This window comes from Cynocephalus volans, chromosome 6 (assembly GCF_027409185.1).
Source record: "Cynocephalus volans isolate mCynVol1 chromosome 6, mCynVol1.pri, whole genome shotgun sequence".
Classification (NCBI taxonomy): Eukaryota; Metazoa; Chordata; class Mammalia; order Dermoptera; family Cynocephalidae; genus Cynocephalus; species Cynocephalus volans.
This window is the reverse complement of record NC_084465.1, coordinates 34,314,923-34,327,371: the sequence shown is the minus strand read 5'-3', so window position 1 is coordinate 34,327,371 and position 12,449 is coordinate 34,314,923. Positions and strand designations below refer to the sequence as shown.

Here is a 12,449-nt window from a genome sequence, read left to right as displayed (position 1 = left end):
ACAATAGCTTTATAAGAGTGTTTCTTTGTAATATAATTTGGTAGAACCAATTATGCCTTTATAATCTAAATGGATGATAATAATTTAAGTCTATACAGCTTTTTGATTGCTATGAAATGTTCTCCTAATCTCATTTAAGAAATAATTCATGGCATCTTACTAAAAGCTGAAGAAATGTTAGAAAAGCTGAATTGTCTGAAAACTCAACATAAATTTCAGGAAGTCTAATAGCTGTTCACTTCTGGGGAATATATATAAATGGGATGAAGAAGTGCAGGGGAGAACCTCGAACAAATAAATTTCCCAAACTAACTCTTGAAGAATCAAAATATAAACTAGTACTGGCCTTCCTTCAAACCTGAGGAAGCAACGCCTTTCTTCTGGGCAGCGTTCTTCTCCAGGGCACCAGTTCCTGGCCCCTTCCTCCCGCTCCTTGCAGGACTTCCAAATATGGAAGGGGAAAATCTGAGGACTGCGCTAAGTCCAGTGAACTGGAAAATTCTATTCCTTCTCTCAAATATTCTTCTACTTTAATAATTAGCCATAAGTCAGAAGGGATGAATAACAGGATTACTGGTTTTCTAAAATCTGATAGTTTATCTTGTATGTCTAATGCTTCTAGTTATGATTTATGTTTGAGACTGAAAAATCTACATAAAGAAATCTATTCAGTCAATTTAACCAATGCTTAAATTGGTTATGCTGGTCTTCAAATTACATACATGTTCTTTTTTTAAATTTCAGACAGAAACCTAAAGGAGCCCAAAGCTTTGAATTAGGTGTCCTGCAGAAAACAGAGCACAGATTTTTTTTTTTTTTTAAATCTCAGTTTTGATGTTATTGTACTCAATTAAACATCACAATTTTTCTAACAAAAAACAAAGTATATGCAATTTGACTAATCACTTAAATATAGCTGGACACTTAGTGAAAAGAAAGTGAGAGAAACACAATAAACTAACAAACAGTACCATTATTCTCTCATTAATAGCCTATATTATACTGAGGTGATAAAGCCAGAACCAGCAACAGAACACAAAGTTATATGTTATTCACACTTACCTCCTCCCCACATGTCAAAATATTTAGTGTCTAATAATTCTCCTGTTTTTCCTAAAAGAGATTGAATTCATATCAAATTATGCAACCAAAATACCCCATACACTTTATAAGACAAATGATCTTATCCAATGATTGATATCAATTCATTAACTGAGAAGGAATTATTTTGAGAACTTAAAAGTTGAATCGTATACATTTGAAATGTATTTTTAAGGAGTAATTTTTGGTTAGGACTTTCTCACTAATCTTTTAAGCCAAAGAGTAACAAACAGAAGTTCATTACTGACTGCAGACTATTCCAACTCAAAGTTAGACATATTTCATCCTTATGTGTTACCATCTCTCTTATCTAAGAATTACTCGAAAATATATAAACTTTTACCAGTTTCTCCCTAACCCCCCCTTCCTCCCGGGCCACAAAAGATGTTTACATTGTGTAATGGTTAAAAAAAAAAATACAAATCTTCCCATGGGGGAAAAAAAAATACACACACACACATAAACCTTATAAAAAAAGAAATATGTCCTCGAACCAGATGATACTTTCTACATTAAAGCCATCTTTTTATGAAATTTACATTTATTTCCCCTTTAAAATGTATTTTTTTGCTATCAATTACATAGACAAATAGATATTGAACCTCTTACTTAAGAAAATGAAGAAAGTAGAAACATAAAAATTTACCTCTTGCTGTGAAAAAAGTAAAAAATATTTTCCCATACTATGAACTAGGTAAGGTGACTGTTGGTTTCTAACCACCCCATGTTGCTTTACAGGATACTTATTGAAGAAGAGAAAGGATGTCTACAGTTAGGTCTCACTTTAAGGGTTCAGATTTTCAGATTTGATTTTGCAAGAACATTCAAGATGTTCAGGATTCAATGACATTATTTACACCAATGAACCAATCAGAAGAATGTGGACAACACTGAAAAGTTACACAATAAATTCTTACTTGTTGTTCCTCCTCCTACCCCACCCAATAACAGTCCACCAGCCTTTGTTATTTTACACATCCTCATTTCTGTCAGCCTATCTTCCTATTATGTTAGGATTCCAAAATTTCCAGCAAAATTTCATCAGCATTAGATTGTTTCTTGACAATCTCATGGGAAGCTCTCCACACAGTGTACTACCTTGTTGTTTAAGAAAGCATGCTATAAATACTTAGACACCAAGTCTCCATCTACTGCTGTTCATTTAGGGGGTGTGGGAGTCAAGCTTTAGTGTCAAGAGTGGCACTTTCTAACCTGATCCTTTGATAGTGGAGTGCATTTTATTTTTGGATACAGAATATCCACTGATACATCCATAAGTTAAAATAATTATTCTTACCATTTACCAAGGCAACATTGATCCCTCTTCCAACATTATTCTTAACACCACTCATTAAACTGAAGAGGAAAAAATCAAGACAAATTTATAATTAGATATTGCATGTAAATATATATCACAGAAATAAAGACATGCAAAAAAAGTTAGGGATATTATATATCCGTACTGTAAAGGAAATTAAAAGGTCTCTACTGAGTCAGAGAAGACAGACTAAGATTGAATAATTTTAAAGCAATGTCCTTAAAAAATATTTTACAAGTAGAAATATATATTAAAAAGTACTAGGGCTGAAATACTAGTCTATTTCTTGCTGCTCTGAATTGGATTATGAAATACCATTTAGAAAATCCTTAAAACATGCAGATATTATACACACACTCTGCACCATTCTCAAGGGATCAAACAACAGATAATCTCTTTTCCACTTTTTGTGATATCAAAGTGACATGAAACAGAAGTGAGAGGCTACCCAAATCTTTCATAATCTGAAAGCAAGAAGGGTGGGGAAGCACTCTTTCATGAATGTTTCATCTAATTGTGAACATTATCTTAATGATTATCAACATGAAGTTCCTCTATACTCAGAAGAAAGAATACTGTAGTCATATAATTACTGTATTTAACCACAGTCACTTACATGGTCTACCAGAGATAATCAGCATCCACTGGCAGCTTACAGACCAACACATAAAGAAATGGAAGGCACCAGCAACACATTTGCTTGTTATCACTTTAGTCTGCTCAATTAGAATTACTAAACCAAAACTGTAGCTATTTTCAATTTTCAAAATTCAAGGAAATAGTAATCCTCCCAGTGGTGTGCGATTAAATGTTTAAGAACTGGTTTAAGCTTAGGGGAGAAGGGCAGTATGCATATATCTGAACAAGCATACACACATGTATTCATACATATACTGATAAATCTATTTACAGATTTGTCCAAAGTAGGCAAATCTATAGAGACAGAAAGTAAACTAGTGGTTACTGGGGGCTTGGGGTGGGGGAACAAAGCAGGACGAGAATAGCGTAGGACGGCAAGGGTACAGTTTCTCTTCAAGTTATGAAAATGTTCTAAAATTGACTATGGCAGAGGCTGCACATATCTTTGAATATACTAAAAACCAGTGACTATATATTTAAAATGAATGAAGCATATGGTATGTGAATTATGTCTCAAAGCTGTTTAAGCAAAAGCACTAGTCTTGAACACACATAAAAAAGGTCTATGTTTTATTACATGACCATTTGCTCAGCTGCACCAAAGAGGAGGGAGGAAAGTTCCAAAATGCATTTGCTCTGCTCCTTTAAGAAATACGCTGGATAAGTAAACATATCAGATAAGTAAAATAGAAATATATTAAGCAATAGTTATGATTAACTTTTTAGATTAATAATTAAGTGCCACAGTGACTTTTCCAAGTAGAGATCACCTTGGAGTATGCGGCTGTACTTAATAATCTTAAATTTTTTTTTTAAATAAAGCAAAGAAATAAACGTAACAAAGAAGCACAATGACATAGGCCTCCCACAAGAGGGCAGCAGCTTATCAACTTTTAAAAACTGGAATTCAAACAGGGAAAACCTGTAACAAGCAAAAACCCACTGAAAATTTGAAATGTATAAAGGTTAGTCCCTCTCACTAACATAAGTGGAAATATTTTATTTTATCTTTCATGAATACAAAGGTCCCCAACCCCACCCCACCCAGCAAAATCTAAAGGAAATGATATAATCTGTAGATACATTCTACCTCTTCAAATATAGTTTTGTTTCAGATACTAACTATATGTTCCAGATATTACTACTTAAAATGATTAGTTTAAAGCAGGTTTAGCAAACTAGAGATCGTGAGCCAAATCCAACCAGCTGGGTTTCCTGTTTTGGTTTGTTTTAATTTACTATACATAAGCTTAGGATGCTTTTTACATTTTTAAATGGTTACATTTTAAGTGATTATGTAAGTGCTTACATAATATCTTTGATTTTACCCCTGGCCCTGACAGCTAAGAATACTATCTGGCCCCTTGTTAAAAAAAAAACAACAAAAAAACCCCATATCCCTCAAAATAGTCTCCTACATATTATTGTAGCAAACATTAAGATTCTAATAAAAGGTGAAGTATTATTCCTAATATTAACTTCCCACAAACTGAAATCGAATGAGTATGTACCTTAGATGAAAGCTATAACTTGAACATACATGAGTAATTTTTGTGGGTTCTCTACTGCCAAAGAAAAAAAAGCAGCAATTCCTGTTCTCATGAAATCTGAAGTTTATACCTAGGATTTTCTATTTCTAACAAATAAAACATTTAAAACACATCTTAATCTCCACAATATGTCTTAACTTCATCTACTTATCCTTGAAACCATGACCACCATCCTAATCTTAATTATTATCTTTTACCTGTATCGGAGTTCTCAAACTTGGCCTATGATGATATTATAGGCCTGATAATTCTTGTGGAGGGGCTGACCTATGCACTCAAGGATGTTTAACAGCATCTCTGGCTTCCGTAAATAACACAGTTGTGACAACCCAAAACGACAAATATCCCCTGGGGAGCAAAGTCACCTCCATTAAGATGCACTGATTTAGAACAGTAGTTTCCAAAGTGAATTGAATGTACTCAGAGCAGGTGCAAAAAAGTTTTAACCATTTTACTTATGTATTTTTATTATCTACTTAAATATTTTTAATGTGTGTATCAGCCAAAAAGTCTGCTACCAACAGGAAGCTGTGGCAGCAACTGGCAAAGGCCTTCCAATTGTTCTCTCTATTCCACTTCTCTAATCATTTTACACAGCAGCCAGATAATTTTTTCCCCTATATAAATGAAATTATGATGTGCCAGAGTTTGAAAACTTTCAACAACTTCTCAATGCACTTGGGAAAAAACCTCAACCATTTTACCTGCATGGCCTACAATTTCCTACAGGGCCTAGCCCTTATTCACTTTTCTCCAGATCTTCCTCATTTGAGGGCCTTAGACCATGCTCTTCCTTCTGTCTAGAATGTTCTTTCCCCACTCCTTACCTGGCTGTCTTCCTTCTTATCCTTCGGTTCTCAGGCTACACATCTCTGTCTTAGAAACTGTTCCCTAACCCTCGATCTTAAGTTAGACATCTTCTCATTCACTCATGCATACCACTATTCGTTACACCCTGCTGCCCTGCACAGCTGTTGTCACAATTTGTAATTGCTTACTTGCATTTACTTTTTAAGAGTCACCCCTATTAGACTGTAAGTTCCATGACAGGAGGCTCTATGCTTAATTAAGTACTTGTTGAATAGGTGAATAAATCATGCTTAGAAAACTCAGACTTTCTTTAAACTTAAAAACTATTGTTTTTAAACTTTCAATATAAAAAAAAACATACTGGAAAAAGCACTGGACTATGAATTGGCCCCTGCAGCGTCTCCACTGGGATACCCGGCCAATTACCCAGCCCTTTTGTGTAATTAGTTCCATGACCTGAGGCCTAGCTATAAAATCCCCTCAATTATTTAACCTCTCATGGGAATGGTAAAATGATTCCTGAAATAAAGATGGGTGGCCTGCCTCAATTTTATGGTTAAAGAAACTGAAATGCAAATTCCACATGACATGCCCACCATGCTAAAACCAACTTCTCTGGCCCCAAGCCTAGTACCTAGTTTACTAGGATCCACTGTCTGCACACTCTTTTTTCTTTTTGATCTGTATAATCTGTGAATAGAAAACTTGCTAGTAAAAAGAGTTTGATCTCTTTTTTTTTTAAATTTAATTTTAATTTATCAATATACAATGTGGCTGATTATTGTGGCCAATTACCGAAACCTCCCTCCTTCCTCCCACTCCCCCGTCCCTCCCAACAACTTCATATCTGTTCACTTGTCGTATCAACTTCAAGGAATTGTAATTGTTGTGTCTTCTTCCCTCCTCCCCCCTTTATTTGTGTATTTATTTATTTTTAGCTCCCACAAATAAGTGAGAACATGTGATATTTCTTTCTGTGCCTGACTCCTTTCATTTAATATAATTCTCTCTAGGTCCATCCATGTTGTTGCAAATGGGAGTATTTCATTCTTTTTTATAGCAGAGTAGTATTCCACTGTGTAGATATACCACAGTTTCCTTATCCACTCATCTGATGATGGACATTTGGGCTGGTTCCAACTCTTAGCTATTGTAAAGAGTGCTGCGATGAACATTGGGGAACAGGTATACCTTCGACTTGATGATTTCCATTCCTCTGGGTATATTCCCAGCAGTGGGATAGCTGGGACATATGGCAGATCTATCTGCGATTGTTTGAGGAATCTCCATACCATTTTCCATAGAGGCTGCATCATTTTGCAGTCCCACCAACAATGTATGAGAGTTCCTTTTTCTCTGCAACCTCACCAGCATTTATCATTCACAGTCATTTGGATATTAGCCATCCTAACTGGGGTGAGATGGTATCTCAGTGTGGTTTTGATTTGCATTTCCTGAATGCTGAGTGATGTTGAGCATTTTTTTTTCTTTGTATTAAAACTTACACACTTCAAGGGGGCAGAGTAGGGGTCCAATGACAATCTGTGGACTAGGTATTCTAAAAACTAAACTTTCTTCCTATTATTTACAGTCAAACTTGGGTTCTCTTTAGCCAAACAAGGAGAAAAGGGGGAAGGGGAATGTTTTTTTAAAAAACCTACAAGCTTCTAAAACCCAAGTGCTTTATTACATATCAGTAAAACACAACTATTATAATGAAAAATCAGGAGACAAGGGATTAACAATGGATCATCATTAACAAGAGGAAAAAGAAAGGAAATGAGTAGAGACCTCAAAGATCATCTAGCTGAGGCTAAATAACCTTCCCATTGGTAACTAACCAAAAAGGTGCTAGGATAAAAATTTAAGACCGTCTATGAAAAGAAGAGACACACAAACAGATCAGAGAAACTGCCCAGTTTAGTCTCCTCTCTATCTGTAAAACTATCTTACTCTTTATTCTACATAACTAATGACATATTTACTATTTTACATGAAGTTTAAATAAGCTTATATCTAGTTTTCCAGGAAATAGCAGATTAAAAGCAACCAACTAAAAGTAGGTTTTGCAACTCCTGAGGTAGGAACTTCAAGTTGCAAATGACAGTTGACACTGAGGTAGGACGCTGAAAAACCATGCTTTCTAAAGCATCTTGACATAGGAAATCATTCAGTTCAGTGGCAAGCAGTTAGAGCTGCAATAGACCAGAAGTTATCACTGAATCATTTCACACTTCAACAAGCAGAACTCAGATATTTAAAATGAAAGATACTGGTTCATAAAATAAAGCAATTTTTATCCAGGGCAAGGCTGTCAATAGGATTTTTGCCATAGGGAAATGTCCTCCTATCTATGCTGTTCAACTCAGTGACTTTGAGCCATGTGTGGCCACTGAGCACTTAACTGAACTGTGCCGACTATGACTGAGGAATTGAACTTTTAATTTTAATTAATTTAAATGAATTAACTTTCTCACAATTATTTAAGAAACAAAATTAAATAATCACATGTGTCTAGTGGCTACTAAATGGGACGTACAAATCTAGAGAATTCACTCAGAGGAAATCCTTCGTCTCTACATGAAACTGGATAAATGCTGTGTTCTTAGTCACTCTCATACAAAATTTAAGAATTTTAAGACTCCTTAAATGCATGGGGGAAAACTGTACAACGAAAATTGAAATCACTTTCCTTAAAAAAACCATACTCAATACATTTTCAAAAGATCCATTAAACACAGGTTCAATTGACTATAAATTTAATAGCACACCTTATAGTTCCAAATCAATAAATACTCACACATTATCTTCCAGGCAGATTTTGGGTCCTACCACATTGGCTGCTCCACTTGCCATTTTAAAAGCAAAATGCTTCTCAGGACAAGCTTTTGAGATCCCACATTTATATCTGGGAGGCTTTGTAGCTTTGGGAGAGAAAATACAATTTTTTTTTACTTTTAGAAAACAAGTTAATAGACTCTATAATCACTTTGTTTCACATCTCGAATCACAAAGGGTATTATGTAAATCAACAAAATACACATATCTTAAGATATGTGCTAGAATTTTTATTCCTGAGGGTTTCAAAGAATCTCAAAACAAACAAAAAACCTCAAAACAAACAAAAACAATCAAACAGCAGCAAAACACAACAGCAACCAGAATCTCCTAGGAAACAATCTAATAATCGACATAATGGATCACGTAATATGATCTTGATGGGGGTATATATATTTTATCTAATTATTCTTGAGTTTATTTTTAAATTTCAGGATGTGAAAGGTCTTGAATCGTTACTTTGCATTTCTAGTCCATATGTAAAAAAAAAAAAATGGTGACCTCCAGGATCATTAAAAAGCCACTATTTGCCCATGTGCTAGTTCTAACTAGGAATTCTCCTTTTACTTCTCCATCATTTTCTGTACTTAGAATACTGGAGCTAAAAAGCACTAATGAAACAAAATATCCATTATGTATACATACCAAGAATATTGGGCTGTCCAATCAAATAGCATACATATAACTTTAAAGCAATTTCTAAATAAGGTTTTGCTCACACTGAACCACCAACGTTGAATATAAGCTTTCATATGCCTAAAATAAGACAAAATAAGCCATTTGTAAAATACTGAGACAAATACTTACAACGTGCAGCTGTGTCCAATGCTGACCTTGCTAAAAAAATAAAAGTTACCTTTGTTAGAAAGAATAAGCCTGTTGGCAACTGTTAAAATACACTTTTTAAACATATACAGAGCTTCTAATACTTATCTTAAAAATAAAAGTGTTTGAATGATTACTCAGTATACAATAAATAAAACATGATTATCATTTCAGAGAAAAAGTGAAACTTTACATAATTCATCATAAGCAATTACACAGAGCTATCATGGAGGGTAGTATTTTATTTCTGACAGAACATTTTAGTTTTATTTACCATTACATTTTGTTTTTTAGTTACTATAAGTTTGAATCTCAATCAGAAAGTTACTCTACAAACTTACCTTTAAATGACTATAAATACATATTTGGTGACTATTAGGGCATTTAAAAGTTGGTGCTGCTATGTGGTTCTGTGTATGTATGCAGATAAAGCCCCACAGAATACAAACCTATCTTAGTTTAGTAGTTAGGATGGTGGCTGATGGGGAGGTTTAATTTTTCCAAAATAGAAATGTATTAGGTAAATTAAAAAAATAAAGTAAAAATATAATAACAATAAGGTCATTACTAACAGTTTTATAATTTCTCAGTTCAAGGAAACCAGAGGGTCGAATCTGAACTTGAATGCAGTAGTTCTCAACCTGGCCATCTATTACAATTACACTTAGAGCTTTTTAAAAGCACGAATATCTGATTTCAGCCTAGAAGACTATAATTCAGATCATTGAAGTAGCATGGACAGACACTTCCTACTTTGGCTAATAAATATGCAGTGCGATAAATGTTAGCCAGCTGCCTGACTATAAATAGCCACTTAGGTTTTAGTTCTGTACTATTTTAGAGAATTGTTAACTTCCTGTAAGTACAATACTGAAACTGGAAAGCAGAAAGTTAAAGCTGAAAGATAGTATCTAAACGTTTAAAAAGAGGAAAAAAACCAAGTAAATGAAGTCTTATTAACTCAATAGAACACTCAGTAGAATATTATGCACCATTAATGTCATAAAGGTAATATAATAACATAGGAAAAGTTTAATGCATAGAATAAAACAGAAAAACTTTATCCACACCGTAACCTTAAATACTAAAAATATTCATGGATAAGGACAGAGACTTGAAGAAAACAAAAAAGAAAAGTTGGTAAATTTGCATACTGAGATTACTGGGTCTCATTCTTTCAATTTCCTTAAGATGTCCATTTTCCTTGATTACATCATAAAAGGAAAAAAAAATAATTACAGAGATCTGGTCCAACGCTCTCATTTTTGTAAGTGAGAAAACTAAAACCCAGAGAGTGATCAGCAGCACAAGAACTAGAAATTCTCAACTTTGTCCTGAACAAATAAGTATCATCAGGCTCATGTGTAAAGATTCTCACAGAGAAACATTCTTAGAATCAGTAATTCTGGTCTACCTGACCTATAGTAATGAGATATGCAGAAGACAGTGCGATCAGAACAGTTTTAACATAACATAGCTCATTCACATATGTATGCTAGGAACTTTATCAAGTACTTTTGTATTATTGATTTGGTCATCATTCCAAAGATAAAGAAACTGAAGATAGAGAGGTTTACTGATATGATTTGTTCTAAGTCATTAGTAACTGGCAGAGCTAGTTTTCAAAGTCATTATCTCACTCTAGCATCCAAACACATAATATACCACTTCCCCAAAATGGAAGTGTCTGAGGTCTTCTGATGACATATACAAAAACTACTAGTCCTGCCAGGAGCAGGAAGCCAGGGGCCTTTAGAACAATCCCTCTGACTGCAGAGGGTTCAAGACAAGAATAGACAAGGACTCTAGTGAAGTAATCCAGGTAAAAAAAAAAAGGGTAGTAGCCCAAACAAAGGTAGTGACTGTGGGTTTGAAAGAAATATAGATTCAGAGCAACTAAGCAAAACACATTGACAAGACTTGGGAATGGACCAGATGCAGGAGTGATGGAATGGGAGGAATCAAGGATACCTCTCAGGGATTTGGCTTTAGAAGCATTCATTATTCGTTTACATGAGCCTGTGAACCATCTCTGCACTCAAGATGTTTATAATCTAGTGAGGAGTTGGTGATGCATGAACCTGTTAATTTTCAGATACTTGGACAAGTTCCAAATGGAACAGAAAAGAGGCCAGCTGTAAATGGGACCTGGGATTAAGATATAAACTGGAAAATTAGTAAATGGATGAGACCATCCCAGGGAGAGGTTCTCAAAAGAGAAGAGACCTGAGGAGAGACTCTTAAGAGACATCAATAATCAAATAATGATCAGGGTAAAAGGAACCTGAGGAACCCTACAAGGCTGAGGAAAAGGAGATAGAAGGCAAAGCAGGAATAAGCCTCTAAAACAGTCAAATTAGTTTGCCTGTAAAATTAGAGATGTAAAAAAGTAACTGCTACTCAATTTTAAAAAATTGGTTTTTTTTTACTATGATACAATTTTGGAAAAACCAGTTTCTTAATCATCAGGCTTTTGGGTAAATAATATCACCTCCATTTAATTTGAGTAAGAGTAAAGAGAAAAGATGCTTGAAGGTAAAGAAACTCTTCTGAAAGAATTTTCTTCCCAGATGAAAGTTCATTTTTATCCAGTATTATCAAAACCAAAAGCCCTCTGCTAAGCCTGCAATTTTGAGAGTGTGAGCACCTACAGGCCAGGTAAATTAATTTTCATAAATAAAATAGGGTGTTGTCCAAGTACAGAGTATAGGCACAACTCACAAAAACAAAAATCCCTCCTCTTCTGCAATTTTTATTCCTCAAACTACCCTGCTAGCTTTAATCCCTAATTTCTTTCAACATATATGTTTTACTTCAAGGAATAATAATAAACATTTCTGATTTGGATTAATCAATGAATGTCTTTGAATAAGTCAGGCTAAAGAATCAGAACTGTTTTGTATTTTAGTTTTTAATAATGTCTCAAGTAATTTATGTAGATGCAATATGCCAATGGTTTAAATCTGAAAGGGTAAAAATAAATCAACTCAATAGAACATGAAGTACTTACTGTAGCAATATATGCAAAAATAATTTGAACTGTATTCAGTAATGTTTACTAGTTAGGTATCCACACTGGAAACTAACACTAAATTAAATGACGATCATGAATAGAATTATTTTACTTTTTTAATTGTAACATAGTTGGTTGTACAGAGTTGAATATCATTATCTGTGAATCATGAATAAAATTGGTGGATTGCACCCATGTTGATAACCTGGTCGTGACACTGTACTATAGTTTCATAAGATGTTACCAGTGGGAAAAACTGAGTAAAGAGTATGCAGGATCTCTCTGTATTACTTCTTACAAATGCATGCGAATCTACAATCATCTCAAAATAAAAACTTTTATTAAAAATTGTTTT

At 34.2% G+C, this 12,449-nt stretch overlaps 1 protein-coding gene across 2 annotated transcripts in view; it reads right to left on the bottom strand.

Annotated features, from left to right (window-relative positions):
• Positions 1 to 12,449, bottom strand: part of FAM3C (FAM3 metabolism regulating signaling molecule C) — a 44,778-nt gene that overhangs the window by 12,147 nt on the left and 20,182 nt on the right. For both annotated transcript variants that reach the window (XM_063099273.1, XM_063099272.1), the window contains exons 4-7: positions 9,064 to 9,093; positions 8,219 to 8,342; positions 2,399 to 2,457; positions 1,063 to 1,113 (exon numbers count right to left, since the gene is read on the bottom strand). In XM_063099273.1, coding sequence (XP_062955343.1) covers positions 1,063 to 1,113; positions 2,399 to 2,457; positions 8,219 to 8,342; positions 9,064 to 9,093 — 264 coding nt within the window. The remainder of the gene's footprint in view (positions 1 to 1,062; positions 1,114 to 2,398; positions 2,458 to 8,218; positions 8,343 to 9,063; positions 9,094 to 12,449) is intronic.